Genomic DNA, 12,803 nt, shown 5'->3' on the forward strand with positions numbered 1-12,803 from the left:
GAGGCTTTACGGTAAACACGTACTGCACAGCGTTTGGCTTACTTTGCCGCTGCAGAATACCCGTCAGCAGCGCCGATCAGGCCTTCAGCTTTACCTTATCAGGGCACCGCAAACAAACAAATCACATGATTTAAGTGGTTCAGAGCCATGTCCCGTATTGTTCATGAGGGCCGCCCCCACTATAGCGTCGCCACCATATTGCTGTATTCACGTGCTCGCGCCGTATTGCGAGGGCGGTTATTCCAAGCATTTAAACTGTTTCTTTAGAGGCTGATTATAAAGGGCTTGCGAGTTTTCCTGTCGTGCATTAGGCGATGCAGTATCAGGCTTAACCTCGTGACACCACCAGTTGCTGCAAAACGAATATTGGCGGCTAATGGTTTCCCTTTTCCATGTGGCATCGATATTCGCCGAACAACGCTGATGCCTACAACTCAGTAATCGCATCGCAACGGGCAACGAGGCTCAACCTCGCAGCAGGCGCGTGCTTGACGCCAAGAGCCAACGGTGCTATACACTGAATTGCAGAGAAGCAGCTGCGCGTATTCCCTCCAGGCAAAACCCTTATCGGGAGGCGTTCATTTGCGGCAGTAAACCTTAACCAATGCGTGTTTCCCCTGCTACTATCTATGTTATTGCTTGTTCGTCGCCTAGTCGATGTATGGCCGCCAGCAGGGAGTCGAGATGACCCCATTGTGCGTGTTTCACGGTGGGCCCGTACTTCTTTCGACGTAGCTTATTCACGTCAGCTGAATCAGTCTTATTTGATTCCGATAAAACGGACTGTTATCATGGTTTGTAGAGAAACGCCTGAGTGGGTCTCACCAGCTGCTTGTGTCCCTGGTCCATCAACATACAGCAGGTGTACTTATGCAGCGTTGGGGTTGCACATCCAGAACATCTGTTCATCAGACTTCAACTGCTGTCGGGTGGTCTTACAAGAGATCTTAGCACACCATCATCGGTTGCTATGGTGCAGCTTCAGCATGCCCGATATGTTGCTTCAGGCGTTGCAGAGCTGTAGACTACCAGTTAAGCGGGCAAAGCAGCATCACTCCACGTACAGACTCGTATTTCTTACCTTTGCAGCATGCAAGCACCCACAAGAAATAATGGTTGCTGACTACCCCTCGATCTCCAGTAGGCTAGAGGCGGCAAAGCCCACACCCCATACGGGTTCCCACGTTTGCTAGTGGCTTCATCCTCAAGCCAACTTAGTTGTGGGGAAAATCGGCTATATGTGCAGAAGCAGCGCGTTACAGAAAACGCAGGCGATGTCCTTCCTATACTGTGCCGTGTTAAACACGGCCCAGGATAGTAACGATGGCAAGTGCAAAACACTGCCATGGTTACGGAAGATCCGCAGAACAGCCACTGCGTCGATATCGGGGGAGTACCAATGCACTCCATTAAGTATATTTTGTGGCTTTACATAGAATTTGAGGCGCTCCATACGAATATTGCGATCAAGCATGCAGGCTGTATGGACTTTCGAACTACATCCAACTACTCCGTATGGCAATCGTGGGTGGATCCAAATGCGACCCCAACAGAAGGAATGATATGCCAGTTCGAGAAAACACAGAAGATCTTGCAACTAGGTGTAACCGACTCCTATATATTTCCCACAGAATTATGCTAATGGACGGTTGGGACTGCTAACGCATGTGTGAGGCGGGGTCACTACTGCGCCAGCTCCAGTGGGCACGGGCTGCAGCTTAAGCTCAAATTCATCCCTCTATGCAGAAATTTTTACCTAATTCTGCGAGTCAGGCAATGAGTTAGTTACTAGCTTTCCTACTTTACTTGTTGTACCTGACCTGGATGGCCGTTCACTGCGCGAAAGACAACTTCCCACAGCTGCAGCACCGAATTCAGCCAGATGGCCTAGCAGCGAGCCTCAGAATGCAGCACCGCGTCCGCGGTATTATTTCTTTGGCATAAATGGCCTTAACAGTGAGAAAATACTTGCGCCTGTGTGTAGAAGTCGCTTGTTCTAGCGATTCTAGATGAGGTCTTCACTGTACAGAATCATGCAAAGGGCTGCAACCTCCTGGATTAGCCAGGGAGTCAATGTGTCAACAACAAACGAGCAGAGTACTGAAAAGCATCCACAGTACGTGTGAATCTACCATTTAAGGTTATCCTTGAGGGTCACCGCTGCACCTAAACCTATTGAGAGGCACCCCAGTGGAAGCCGCCGATTTAACGAAGCCAAACGCAATACCCCCTAGAATGGGGCCCCTTCACTAACGACTAACTGGCCTCCTAATGCCGAGCATTAAAGCATTTGGCTTGGCTTACACGGCATATCCTGCACAGAGATTAACGACAGCCGTGTCTGAAGTTAACGCCCTAAAATTTGCAGGCAGCCATGAGCGAGATGTCGCCGACTTCTAATCAAGAGTCTGTCGGGGGAAGGCGCGGAACTAAACGACAGCGGAGGAGGTCCGATGGCCTCTCACCACGGGAAGTTATGCCGCTAACACAACAGCAAGCTCCTGATCTCCAGACAGCGCCACCTGCGCTGTTGCCAGGGGTTCGCACTAGGCGTCTAGCGACAACAGGGCAAGATCACCCTCAGCGCCGAGGACAGAATGACCAGCTGCGGCGGTATGAGCAGCGCACAAGTACCCAACGACGCTCCGTTCGTCGGCACCTGCAGTTGCGCCAGCGTCACTCGCCGGACACTGCGTCAGGAGCCTGCGAAACCGCAAGCAACCCAGTACCTAGTGAACCTAACACACAAGAAGGGCTCACGGAAGACGTTCAGTCGAGGCAGGTGGCTTCCACCAATTTGTGCCACGAGGGACAAACAGCCAGGGCGTCGACCAGACAACGACGAAGAGCTGCCGGCTCACGTGGGCCCTGTGGCTGCACAAGAAGTTCATCTTCCCCGAGGGAGCCAATAGATCCCGAGGGGTCAACTTGTGCTCTACGCACCAACTCTGGACTTTCTCAAAGCCCCTCATCTTGGATGTTGGGGGGCAGTACCATGCCAGCACTGGAGAGGATATGGATCGACGAGGAAGAAGAGGGCAAAGAGCTATTAAATTTACTAAGTAAAGCCCGTTCTGCTCTCCTTGAGCCCCTTTTCGAGGTCTCTGCCGGGCCTCAGCTAGACTGGACACCGTCAAGTAATACCCGCCCAACAGGCATACTGGGATTCTCTGACGCTTCAGAGGAACCCAGTGTTTGGCTTAGTGACGCCAACGGAAGCATCTCATCCCTGCGGGTCTTCAGCGGTGCTGCTTATCTGTCGCAAAAACAAATAGCTACACTGTCTCAGGCCGCATCTGGTGTGTCACCATTGATTGCACCTAACGGAAGCATTGTTCAGAGCGCTAAGCGGTAAATGGAACAGTTGAATCAAGCAGGCTCACTTCTGCGGCGCAAAGAGCCCGGGTAAAAGCCGTTACAGTTCCATTTGCTGCTTGATGATAGAATACCTGATGAATGTGTGGTTCAGGTTTGCATGCACTGCTGCAGTCACCAACCGCGGCGCGATGGCACTTCCTTTTTTTCTGTTGTCTATTGATTCGAAGCGCTGTTTCCGATCGTCTCCGCTATGGGCTTCACTCACAATTAGAAGGAAAAGCTAGCATTGGACCGCTGACAGCCAGGGACTTTGTGGTTCAGTGCGTGAAAGCGTGGAAATCGTACACACTTGCATTGTTGCTCCTCAAATATCTCTACGCAAGGGGTTCGGAGGCTCTCTCGCAGCAACAGCCTGGGTGCCTCAGCAACCCTGCAAAGTTTGAGATGCGTGGAGCAAATTCATCAAGGGAGGCACTGGCAGCAGCACAAGCAGCTGGGATAAGGAGCGCCAAAGCGCGAGAAGCTGTAGCACGTGCAGCAGCGAAGCTTCTGTGCCAAGTTTCTACGATCGATGAGGCCGCTGTTGTCATCTTTGGACGCTTTGTCAGCGAATTTCCATTTCGTCGTTTTGGCGCTGTCTACAGCAAGTAGTGTTATAGTATCGTTGTCAAAAACCTCGAGCCGTAGCTAGTTTCTAAAAGACTCACTGTCCACTTGTGGAAACACCTTGTATTTTCTAGAAAAACCAAATAATTATTTGCAGTGTAAGTCTAAGGGCGTGAAGGGGCTATAGAGAGCAAACCCTTTGTGGGGGACTTGTGCGCATTACATCAGGCACTGTGTGGACTGGTGGAGGTATTAAGGTCTCGTGTGTGGGGAGTGATTGACCAGTTAAGGCACGAGTGCTCCCGAATGATCATTGAAGTAGCATTGAATACTTCAGTGCAATGTGAAGCACGACATCGGCGGGATGTAATAGAATCGGCTGGAGGGCCTCAAATATCGGGGAATAATTCCGTGTCCATGAACAGAAATCCCCCTCTGCAACAGCAGCAAACGCTTCTGAAGCAGTCAGATAATCCAGAGGCGCATACTCCTAAAGTAAGCGTGCAGGAGACAAAAAGTGGGGCCCCTCTCGAGCAACAAGAGGAACCGAACCGCTGGAAGCTGCAGCAAGGGAGATATGAACAGCTGCCCCACGGCGAGGATGATGATGCATATCTGGTAACTCTCCTCTCTGCAGAGGCCAACGGTGCTTTGGTATCTGGGTATTCGAGGCAACTGCAGCCTCAGCTTGAGCTTGCTAGGAAGCAGCCATCGGCCTGTGACGGTCAAGACAAGGCTCTGGTATCCATTCTCGGAGAGACTCTGCATAGCGCTGCCGTGGGTGAACAGAAAGCCGCATCAGGAGCTGTAGCTGTACGAGAGCCGCGGAGAGCATCGTTTACCACGGTGAGGCAAGATGCGGCGGAAACAACTCCATCGGTTGCTGAGCAAGCATCAGTAACGGGGCTGCCAGCAGCAACAACACAACTCCAGTGGATTCGAGAGGCCCTGATTCTGTTGAGAAGGATTGATGATCCACAGCACGTCCAACTGCAGCGCCGGAAAAAAACAGCCATGACTTCCGGAGCATGTGCCGCTTCCCCTTCGCCAACTCAAACTGCAGGAAACACATTCCTTCCAGAAGATACAGCAGATGCATCGACGGCTACATTCTGCTCCGGTTCATACAAATGCGCTCTGCCGCCTCCCCCAAGGAGCATCCGCTTGTTGTATGTGATGTGGATCGGCGTGGGGGGGGGGCCTTGGGGAGGACGCTCAAATACATGGTTTCATCACAGGAGGTACGTCGCAGGTACCAAAAGCGATGGGTCGCCAGTCATGAGCAGCCGAATTGCCCTACATGTTCGAAAAGCTGAAACTTGGAAAGCGTTACATGTATTAATTAGTTAATAGGGCCAATTTGAAGACAGAAACACGCATGTACTGCTCTCAAAAGAGGAGCTGGTGGTGATCTCAGGCTAAAGCCGAATTTTCGTGAACTGCGAAAAAAAGGCGCTCGTGTAGATGGGCACTGAGCAGTTCGCTTCAAGTCCTTCACTTGCGTTTTCAGACAGTTATTGGAGGGGGTTGCTACAGCGCATGCAAACGCAGCTTCTAAGATGATTGCTGGGGGAGTGGAACTGCGACCCTTTCTTCGAGCGGTGGAGGCGCTTGCAGCTGCAGAACGCTCCCTCACTGAAACGTGTTTCGGCGCCGCAGTAGGCACGTGCTGATACATTTAGTGCATGGCATTTTTGTGAATATTTGGAGGCCTCAAAACGACGCCATCTTTGTTTGATATCTCAGCTAAAAATGCAGGCGCCTCCCAAATCGAGTATTTTGGTAGGTGGCCGCAGTTCTCACAAATATGAGTTTGTTGCGTTGCCTTCCTTGCCTTGCTTTCAGCTGACACTGCGGTGCAGGTAGCTCGGCAGGTGTTGCTGAGGAAAAGCTTTGGCAAAGTTATGTTCCTGCGCCCTACGTTGCAGCAACTGCTACGAGAAGACGACTGGAGTGGCAAGTGTCAACTTTGCATGACTTAGATGCTGAATATTGAATACATACGTAGCGACCCTCACGCAAATGTATGCGCCTGCCTTCGTTTCTCCATCTGCCGTCGAGTTCCTCCTGTGCACAATGCTGCAGTGGTGGTACTGCTTTTGCACTGGGCCAAGGAGTGGCCAGAGTGTCTAGACAACATTGCTCATCAATTGCGTCTGTATTGGTCATCATCCCTTACCGATTCAATCCAGTACGAACCTCCAGCCACTGGTCAGAACAGCACAGCCATACTAATCTACCAGAGAGCCAACCGCATTCCGGGGCATGCTGTTCTTCTGTATATCTTATATTCGTTCTCCTCTGCTGCTGCTGCAAGTTCAGATGTGCCTCTAAACAATGGGACATCATATGCACAGCTTGTCGTGAAGGACAAGGCGCCATTAATAGCTTACCACAGGCTGAAGAGCGCTCAGATGTAAAAACTGGCAGAAGTATTCATGAAGAGCAGAGGCACGACAAGGGAGATGGTGTTACTTCCCTTGCCGGAGACAGGAGGACATCTTCCACCACAAGAGCAACTACGTCGTCTTCATCTCAAATAACAGTCTCAGGGCAAGTAAATGCAAGCTATAAAGGGAATGCAACAGAGTCTGCAGTGCACTGCGACTTTTGTCCTCTGAGGGGAGAAATGCTAGTTCTTCTGCTGCTGCAATATCTCAAGAAGTCCGAAAAGCAGCTGGTAGTGTTCTGCAACAATGCGCCAATCGCCGTTGAGTCGCGAAACCAGGTACCGTACGCAAACAGCATCTAGTGTATTTGACTGTAGCGAAATATAGCCTTCCTGGCTATATGTTTCTCGATAATCTGAAGGAACGGTGAGCAATAGCACTCATAACAGAAAGTACCTTTGCCCTTTGCGAACGTCCGACACAGGCGTTTGACACCGTTGTCTCGAATCCGCAAATAGCGAGATGCTTAGCTTGCACAGCAGTTCCTTCCGCGAACATGCTTACAGTAGAGGAAGCAGTGGCTGCGTACATGGATCTCCAACTACGGCGAGCCGCAGCTGCAACGCTGCCGGCGAATGACGGCCAGACACCAGATACAAACATATGGGAGGTCCGTCAGCAATCCAGCCCACTGCATCCTGTATCACTTGAAGCAAAAGTACCCAATGTCACCGCGCCTGTGCATTATTTCCAGGGCACAGAAATTTCTGTCTCGTTCCTTCAGGAGACTGTAGCTCGTCTGTGTTCGAGGCTGCACTTCCCAGAACGTTTCCTTTCGGCATACGCAAGACTGCTGGCCTGCAGGCTTTTGCCAGAGTGGGCAATTTGGGGCCTTTGCGGCAGGCTAGGTCCTCTTGGGTCTGACAAGCTTTCTGGCCGTCTGGAAGGAATTCCGATCCATATACGACTAGCTCGGGCGCGCCGTGCGGCAGGGGACAACCATGCTGCATACAGGGCCTTCTTCGAAAACAGTGACACCCCATATAACCACCGGGCAGTGGGCACTGTAGACGTCTTCTCCGATGTGGCAGCAACAGTTTGTGCCTTGGAGTTGAGAGTATGGGAGGCAATTCAACATGCATTTGAGGCCCGCTGCCCCGTTCCACCTGAAGAGCAGTGGCGTGTTCGGCAGGTTATATCGGACATCGCTGCAGCAAGTGAAACCATGCTTCTATATGCAAGGCACGTACAACAGAAAAAGACCTCCCTAGCCCCTAGAGCAGAAGTGGTATCCTCCGATACAACCGCGGCAGAAGCGTCTCCTGTAGTGGAAAATGCAGTGACCGGCGCCGGCCAGCAGCTGCAGCGCCCTACAGTGCAGCTGAAATATGAGCATGCTACCTCCGACCGGAATCCAGAGACCCAATCCGAGCCGACAGTTTCAACAGGAACTAAACATGAACTAACATGCAGGTTTGAGGCATTAGTTCTCACGAAGACAGCATGGGAAATGTATCTCCCCTTAGGGGCCCCTGAAACAAGTCGTCACGCTACCCAACAATTAGGGCCCGATGTACTCTTGGGTCAGTTGCATAAACAGTTAGTAAATACTGGAGGGCTCAAGATTCCGAAAGAGCTGCATACGCATTTGGAGGTCGGTTTGGCCCATGGTCTGAGTGGTATACTGAGCACTATTCGCATGGCGTGGTTATTCTTCTATCTTTACGCGCTTGAGTTTTAATCACTGCCTCAAGTCCCTTCTTCTTAATTACTAGTACTTTTGCTACAGGGACTTGTGTCAGCCTTGCTACCTCGATATTATATGCATATTAAAGTCTAAGTGGCTCTACCGATAAATCTGTCGACGCAAATCAGGTCGCTGATTCAATTCTTCTTGATTTTGTTTGTGGCGCATATGAGCATATACCAAGTACCTGACGGCTCATAACTATTTTGTTCGAGTTCATTTGTCTGTGCAGGCATTTAGCAGCATGTACAAAACACACTTTCCCGAGCGGCAGCTTCTCTGGTTATGGAGGGCAGGACACGCAGACATGACCGTTATCCTTCGCCAACAACCGCATGCGACTCAACGTCATGCTGGGACCTGTGCTGAGCTGAAAGCCGCAGACTTCCGCGTCTGCCTGCTAGCCTCATTCGTATTGCTGCTTTTTAATGAGTACGACTTCGTGGCTAACCTGGACGACAAGATGCGCCAGTGTCAACTCAAATTCCTGAATAACCAGTGGGGAAAGATGCTAAACACCGTCGGGAGGTGAGGCCGTTGGCTCTACCAGGAACTCCTCATGGAACGAGCTTTTCTCGGTTTTGCGTTTGCTCGTGCAGAATTCCCCTTATCTCAGTGCAGACAGCAGCGCAGCTGATTGGCATATCCGCAGAAGAAGCATTAGTCATATTGGAAGGGCTTCAAATCGACCCCCAAAACCTTCTGGTAAGCCGTCTAAATTTTCACCACCAGCCAAGCTTCGTCGGACACTTGGACAAACCCTGAATATCGTAGCCCATTTTTTCGTCAGACTAGCAGGTAGACCCCCATCCATCCTTGTTGCAGCGTGGGTCTTGCCTTTTCTTAGCGCAGGTCATCAGGCGACGGCTTATCTTCGTCGTTCTGCTTCAATGCAGAACTTGACATTAGGCGTCTGCCTTGCATAGTCAATCCTCTTGCAGTAAATTAAAGCGCCTTACACTACGCATCAACCTTGCAAAGTCAATCCTCTTGCAGTAAACTGAAAGGCTTTTATCTCTTATTGTTGTTTGAATTGAGTGCTCCCTAACATGTCACATTCAAACTCTACAGCATTGTTGCTGTGCTGTGCGTGGACAATCGAACAGGCCGGAAACTCTACGACGAAAGGTACCGAGCCCCTGTCTCCGCGTAGGGTCCGAGGCCCACTGGATGCAGAAGAGAGGGCAAAACTTGATGCTAAAATCGTGAGGCTCTTCAAGCAGCACCGTCGACTGACTCACCAACAACTGATGCAGATCCTGCAAAGGCCTGCTGAGAAACCTTCAACGACAAGTGAACATGTTAATTGTTGCGGACTGAGGCCAGAAGCCGTAAAGTCATCGCTTGAAGGTTTAATGTCCAAGGAGTACATCGCTAGAGACGAATCGGACCGGTATGTACTTGTCTCAACCGCTGTAAGGGCCTATTTGCTGTACTCGCATGTGGTGAGGGTTGCGATGCCGGTATGCTATGCAGAAACGTGTATGCCGGTATGCGATGCAGAAACGTGTATCTATACATCCCGTAAGGATACTTTGAGAATTCAATTGGGAGCACGGGAGGTTCCTCCACCGCCGCCACCGTGTAGCTTTTCATCAAATGTGATTTCTTGATGAGCGGGCCATAACTCGCTCATGGAGAATTCGATTTGCTACGCTCCTGACTTTTCGGCAGAAGTCTGTTAGCCGAGACTAATTTGGGACCGGTTAGCGCAGGTATGAAACCTCAAAAGATCGTTTCATGTAAAGCACAATTTCCTGACTTCCGCATGAAAAGGATCTATCTTTATCTACCTAGATCACCAAGGCTCACTAGTGGGTACGAAACTGAGTAACAAGCTTGTGCTCTCCAGCGAGCCTTGTGGCAAGATGGGGGCTGAAGTCGAAAATTGTTACTCGGGGTGTGACCGTTCAAAAAGACGGGGCGATTGAAGACGAGTAAATATATGCATTGCCAGCATGACGATGGGCAGACGCACCATTGACTTACATGTCTTTCATGTTTTTTACCTATGGAGATGTATATTTCCGCGGGTAACCGACTGAATTATGGTGGAGCGGTTTGACTATATGCCGTTTTGACTGTACGCGCTGCGGCATACTACCAAATTTGAACGTCACTCAAATTCTCAGCTGCGAACAAACGTGCCTCGGGAAAGGTGCTCAAAAGCGGTCACGAGTGTGCAGCCACAGAGTTATTAAGGAAGTACAGAACGAAACGAGTTTGCCTTTACTGGATGACCTTGATCGTCGGTCAAGCTATACGAAACTCCTCAAGCTTTTTAGTCCCGTGTGCGCGGTTTGACGATCACTAGAGTGCAGCTGGTGGGCTGGGTGTAGTGTGGTGGCACTATAATGCGTCAGTTACATTACATTAGCTAGAGCTTTACGTTCTCTTTTTAGTTGGCCTTTTGTCCTTCTTGGGCGCCATCATATTTATGTTGGTCGGTAGCTTCCCGTTGGATATGACCCTGGTAAAACCACGTACATTGACGAACGGCCTTTAGGTTGTCTCGGCAGACCACCTGCAGCCGATCGCCTGCAGCAGCGCCTGACTCCAGCTGCAAGCCACCCCCCTTGGGTCCTGAAGGGACTTATCGCGCAAAAGGCTCCACATGCGCCAGAAATGTGTTTCTCACGCATTTGCCTTGGAAAACCATTCAGATCAATCGGTGGTTGCGCTCACCAGGTTCACCAACTTCACTGTATCTCGTTTCGGTTTCCACGTGCGTTGCTAGACGTTAGACACGACTACACCGCCCTATGTGCGCTTAATGTGCGTTCTCTTGATGAGCTAGGTTGGGTCTACAGATACCCTTGCAGCTCGAAACAATAAAAACTGAATTCTTGAAGAAGAAATTCTCGGTTCCAAACCGGGTTCCGGTGACTTCACCGGTTTTCTCCCTAGCCCTTGCCCTGTTGAACCGCAGGGCATTCCACTGGGCACAGTACTAAAACCAGCTTAGGGGGGAGCAAGCCACGGGAATCGTTACTGTCCTAAATGTTTTCGTACAGTATCACATATATCAGGCATGAGTACTGAAGGGTTTCCGCCGAGTTATGCTATGAGATCAATGGCGTCAAGTAGCTCGGAGGCCAGCAAGCTCCTTGTTCCCGGACGCCGAATTCAGAGCAGGGTGTAAACGGAGACACGCAACGGAATATCTGAATTTTATCTTCCTTTCTAGACTGATTGGCGTAGTATTTGCGGTAGAGGGTCCGGAACTTCGCCCCTCCTTGTAGGACAAGTTGGGCGTAGCCTTACTTGCTATGTGTAGTGCACGGGCACTACTAGAGCTCAAGTGGAACCTTGAGAGACCTTGTTTGATGAAAGAGGACCAATGCAATACTAAAAGAGATAAATAATAGTGCTCCACTAACTGCTAAGCTACTAATATTAACCTACGAAGAATGGTTCTTCCGTGTCCTACTGTTAATGCCTTTAGTTGCTACCCACCACACCGACACTTCGCCAGGATCATCGCCCGGCCCTGCGGCCGATCGCTGTAACGCCCAGGGTTCAAAAGAGCCGACGGGCTCACGGGAACCGCTTGCATCTAAATAACAGAGTTTGTATTATTATATATTGATATTATCAGCGAAGGTTGAGGGCAAATTCAAGAATGTGACTACGAAGTCATACTACAGCGACTGTAATGCCCCAGCAGGTTTGCTGCAGGATCCAGTAACACCGGCCGCTCCCAATTGCTGGAATGGAAGTAAATTATTAATAAGCCGTAGTAGGGAAGCTTGTCCCCAACGCGAGCCCCAAAGGTGGAATTCTGGCTACCGACCTTGCACTGGCTTTGGTGTCTAGCCACCCTACGGAGAGTATCTCCGACGACTAGAAACTTGATTAAATTCGAGATAGACAATCTAACAGCAACCATTAAAACATATATATGAGTGCTATTTCGGGATTAATAGAACAACTAAGTTCCGATATGGGGTTTTTGTTCTCTTCCCTGGTCAGGCCACTACTGCCCTGGGTCAGAGTATTGTCCTTGGTGTAGAGCCCTCAGCTGCTACTATTATTCTGTCATGTCTACCTTCAACTTAAACACCCTAGATCTAAATGCTACACTCGATGATTATTCCCTAATTTAGACTAAAATAATAAAATATATTCTTGAGTTCATTTCCAAGCCAAATCCTCAAGAGGTAGCCAGGAGAAGAGTAATAATAAAATTGATATTGCAGTTTGTAGTGAGGCAAGCCCAGTTCAGCTCATACATGTATATGACGTCATTTATATTCTTTCTACAGAATAAACATCTAGAGGTCTCATTTGATGTTCATTGTAGAGTTCGCTCACTATGCCTTGGGCCCCAGCGTGGCTAGCTACCCTATGTAGTGAATACTCCCTACAACCACGGCAACAATGCCATGCTCGTTGAGAAATGAGTGAGGGTTGAATGAATAGTGGAAGTGTCTGTGAATGCTTATTGATGTACACTGAATATAACATTGGTGAATGCATTTAACATTCTTTATGGAGTGACCACTGATATGATTATAGGAGAGGCTGGCATGAGCCTTGGTACAAAACCTATTGCACCAGGCTACGCCGTCTCCTCTCCCAGCTCCAAAGGCCGCAGAGCCTGCTCTATTGGGGTTGAGAGAGAACAATTTTCAGAGAGACACAGAGAGAGAATAAACTGAGAGAACTTATTTCCTTAACCTTTGTTAGTTTGATATGTTTTGTTCAGTATGATAGATATTGCTTGCCAGCTCGCTATACTC

General features: G+C 49.8%; 3 protein-coding genes across 3 annotated transcripts; all 3 read left to right on the forward strand.

The window, feature by feature from the left end:
- Window positions 1-2,374: 2,374 nt before the first annotated feature.
- EMH_0001140 (uncharacterized protein) lies at window positions 2,375-3,355 on the forward strand (the record flags this gene model as incomplete). Its single annotated transcript, XM_013501506.1, has 1 exon — window positions 2,375-3,355. The coding sequence occupies one exon, from the start codon at window positions 2,375-2,377 to the stop codon at window positions 3,353-3,355; it is 981 nt and encodes a 326-aa protein (XP_013356960.1).
- Window positions 3,356-4,341: 986 nt separating this feature from the next.
- Window positions 4,342-5,906, forward strand: EMH_0001250 (uncharacterized protein; the record flags this gene model as incomplete). Its single annotated transcript, XM_013501507.1, has 3 exons — window positions 4,342-5,176; window positions 5,461-5,582; window positions 5,787-5,906. The coding sequence occupies 3 exons, from the start codon at window positions 4,342-4,344 to the stop codon at window positions 5,904-5,906; spliced, it is 1,077 nt and encodes a 358-aa protein (XP_013356961.1).
- A 964-nt stretch (window positions 5,907-6,870) lies between these two features.
- EMH_0001360 (uncharacterized protein) lies at window positions 6,871-8,987 on the forward strand (the record flags this gene model as incomplete). The annotated part of the gene is made up of 5 exons (XM_013501508.1): window positions 6,871-6,984; window positions 7,099-7,968; window positions 8,294-8,589; window positions 8,661-8,766; window positions 8,958-8,987. The coding sequence occupies 5 exons, from the start codon at window positions 6,871-6,873 to the stop codon at window positions 8,985-8,987; spliced, it is 1,416 nt and encodes a 471-aa protein (XP_013356962.1).
- Between the last annotated feature and the right edge of the window lie 3,816 nt (window positions 8,988-12,803).

This window comes from Eimeria mitis, genomic scaffold, assembly GCF_000499745.2.
Source record: "Eimeria mitis Houghton genomic scaffold, Emh_scaff7, whole genome shotgun sequence".
Classification (NCBI taxonomy): Eukaryota; Apicomplexa; class Conoidasida; order Eucoccidiorida; family Eimeriidae; genus Eimeria; species Eimeria mitis.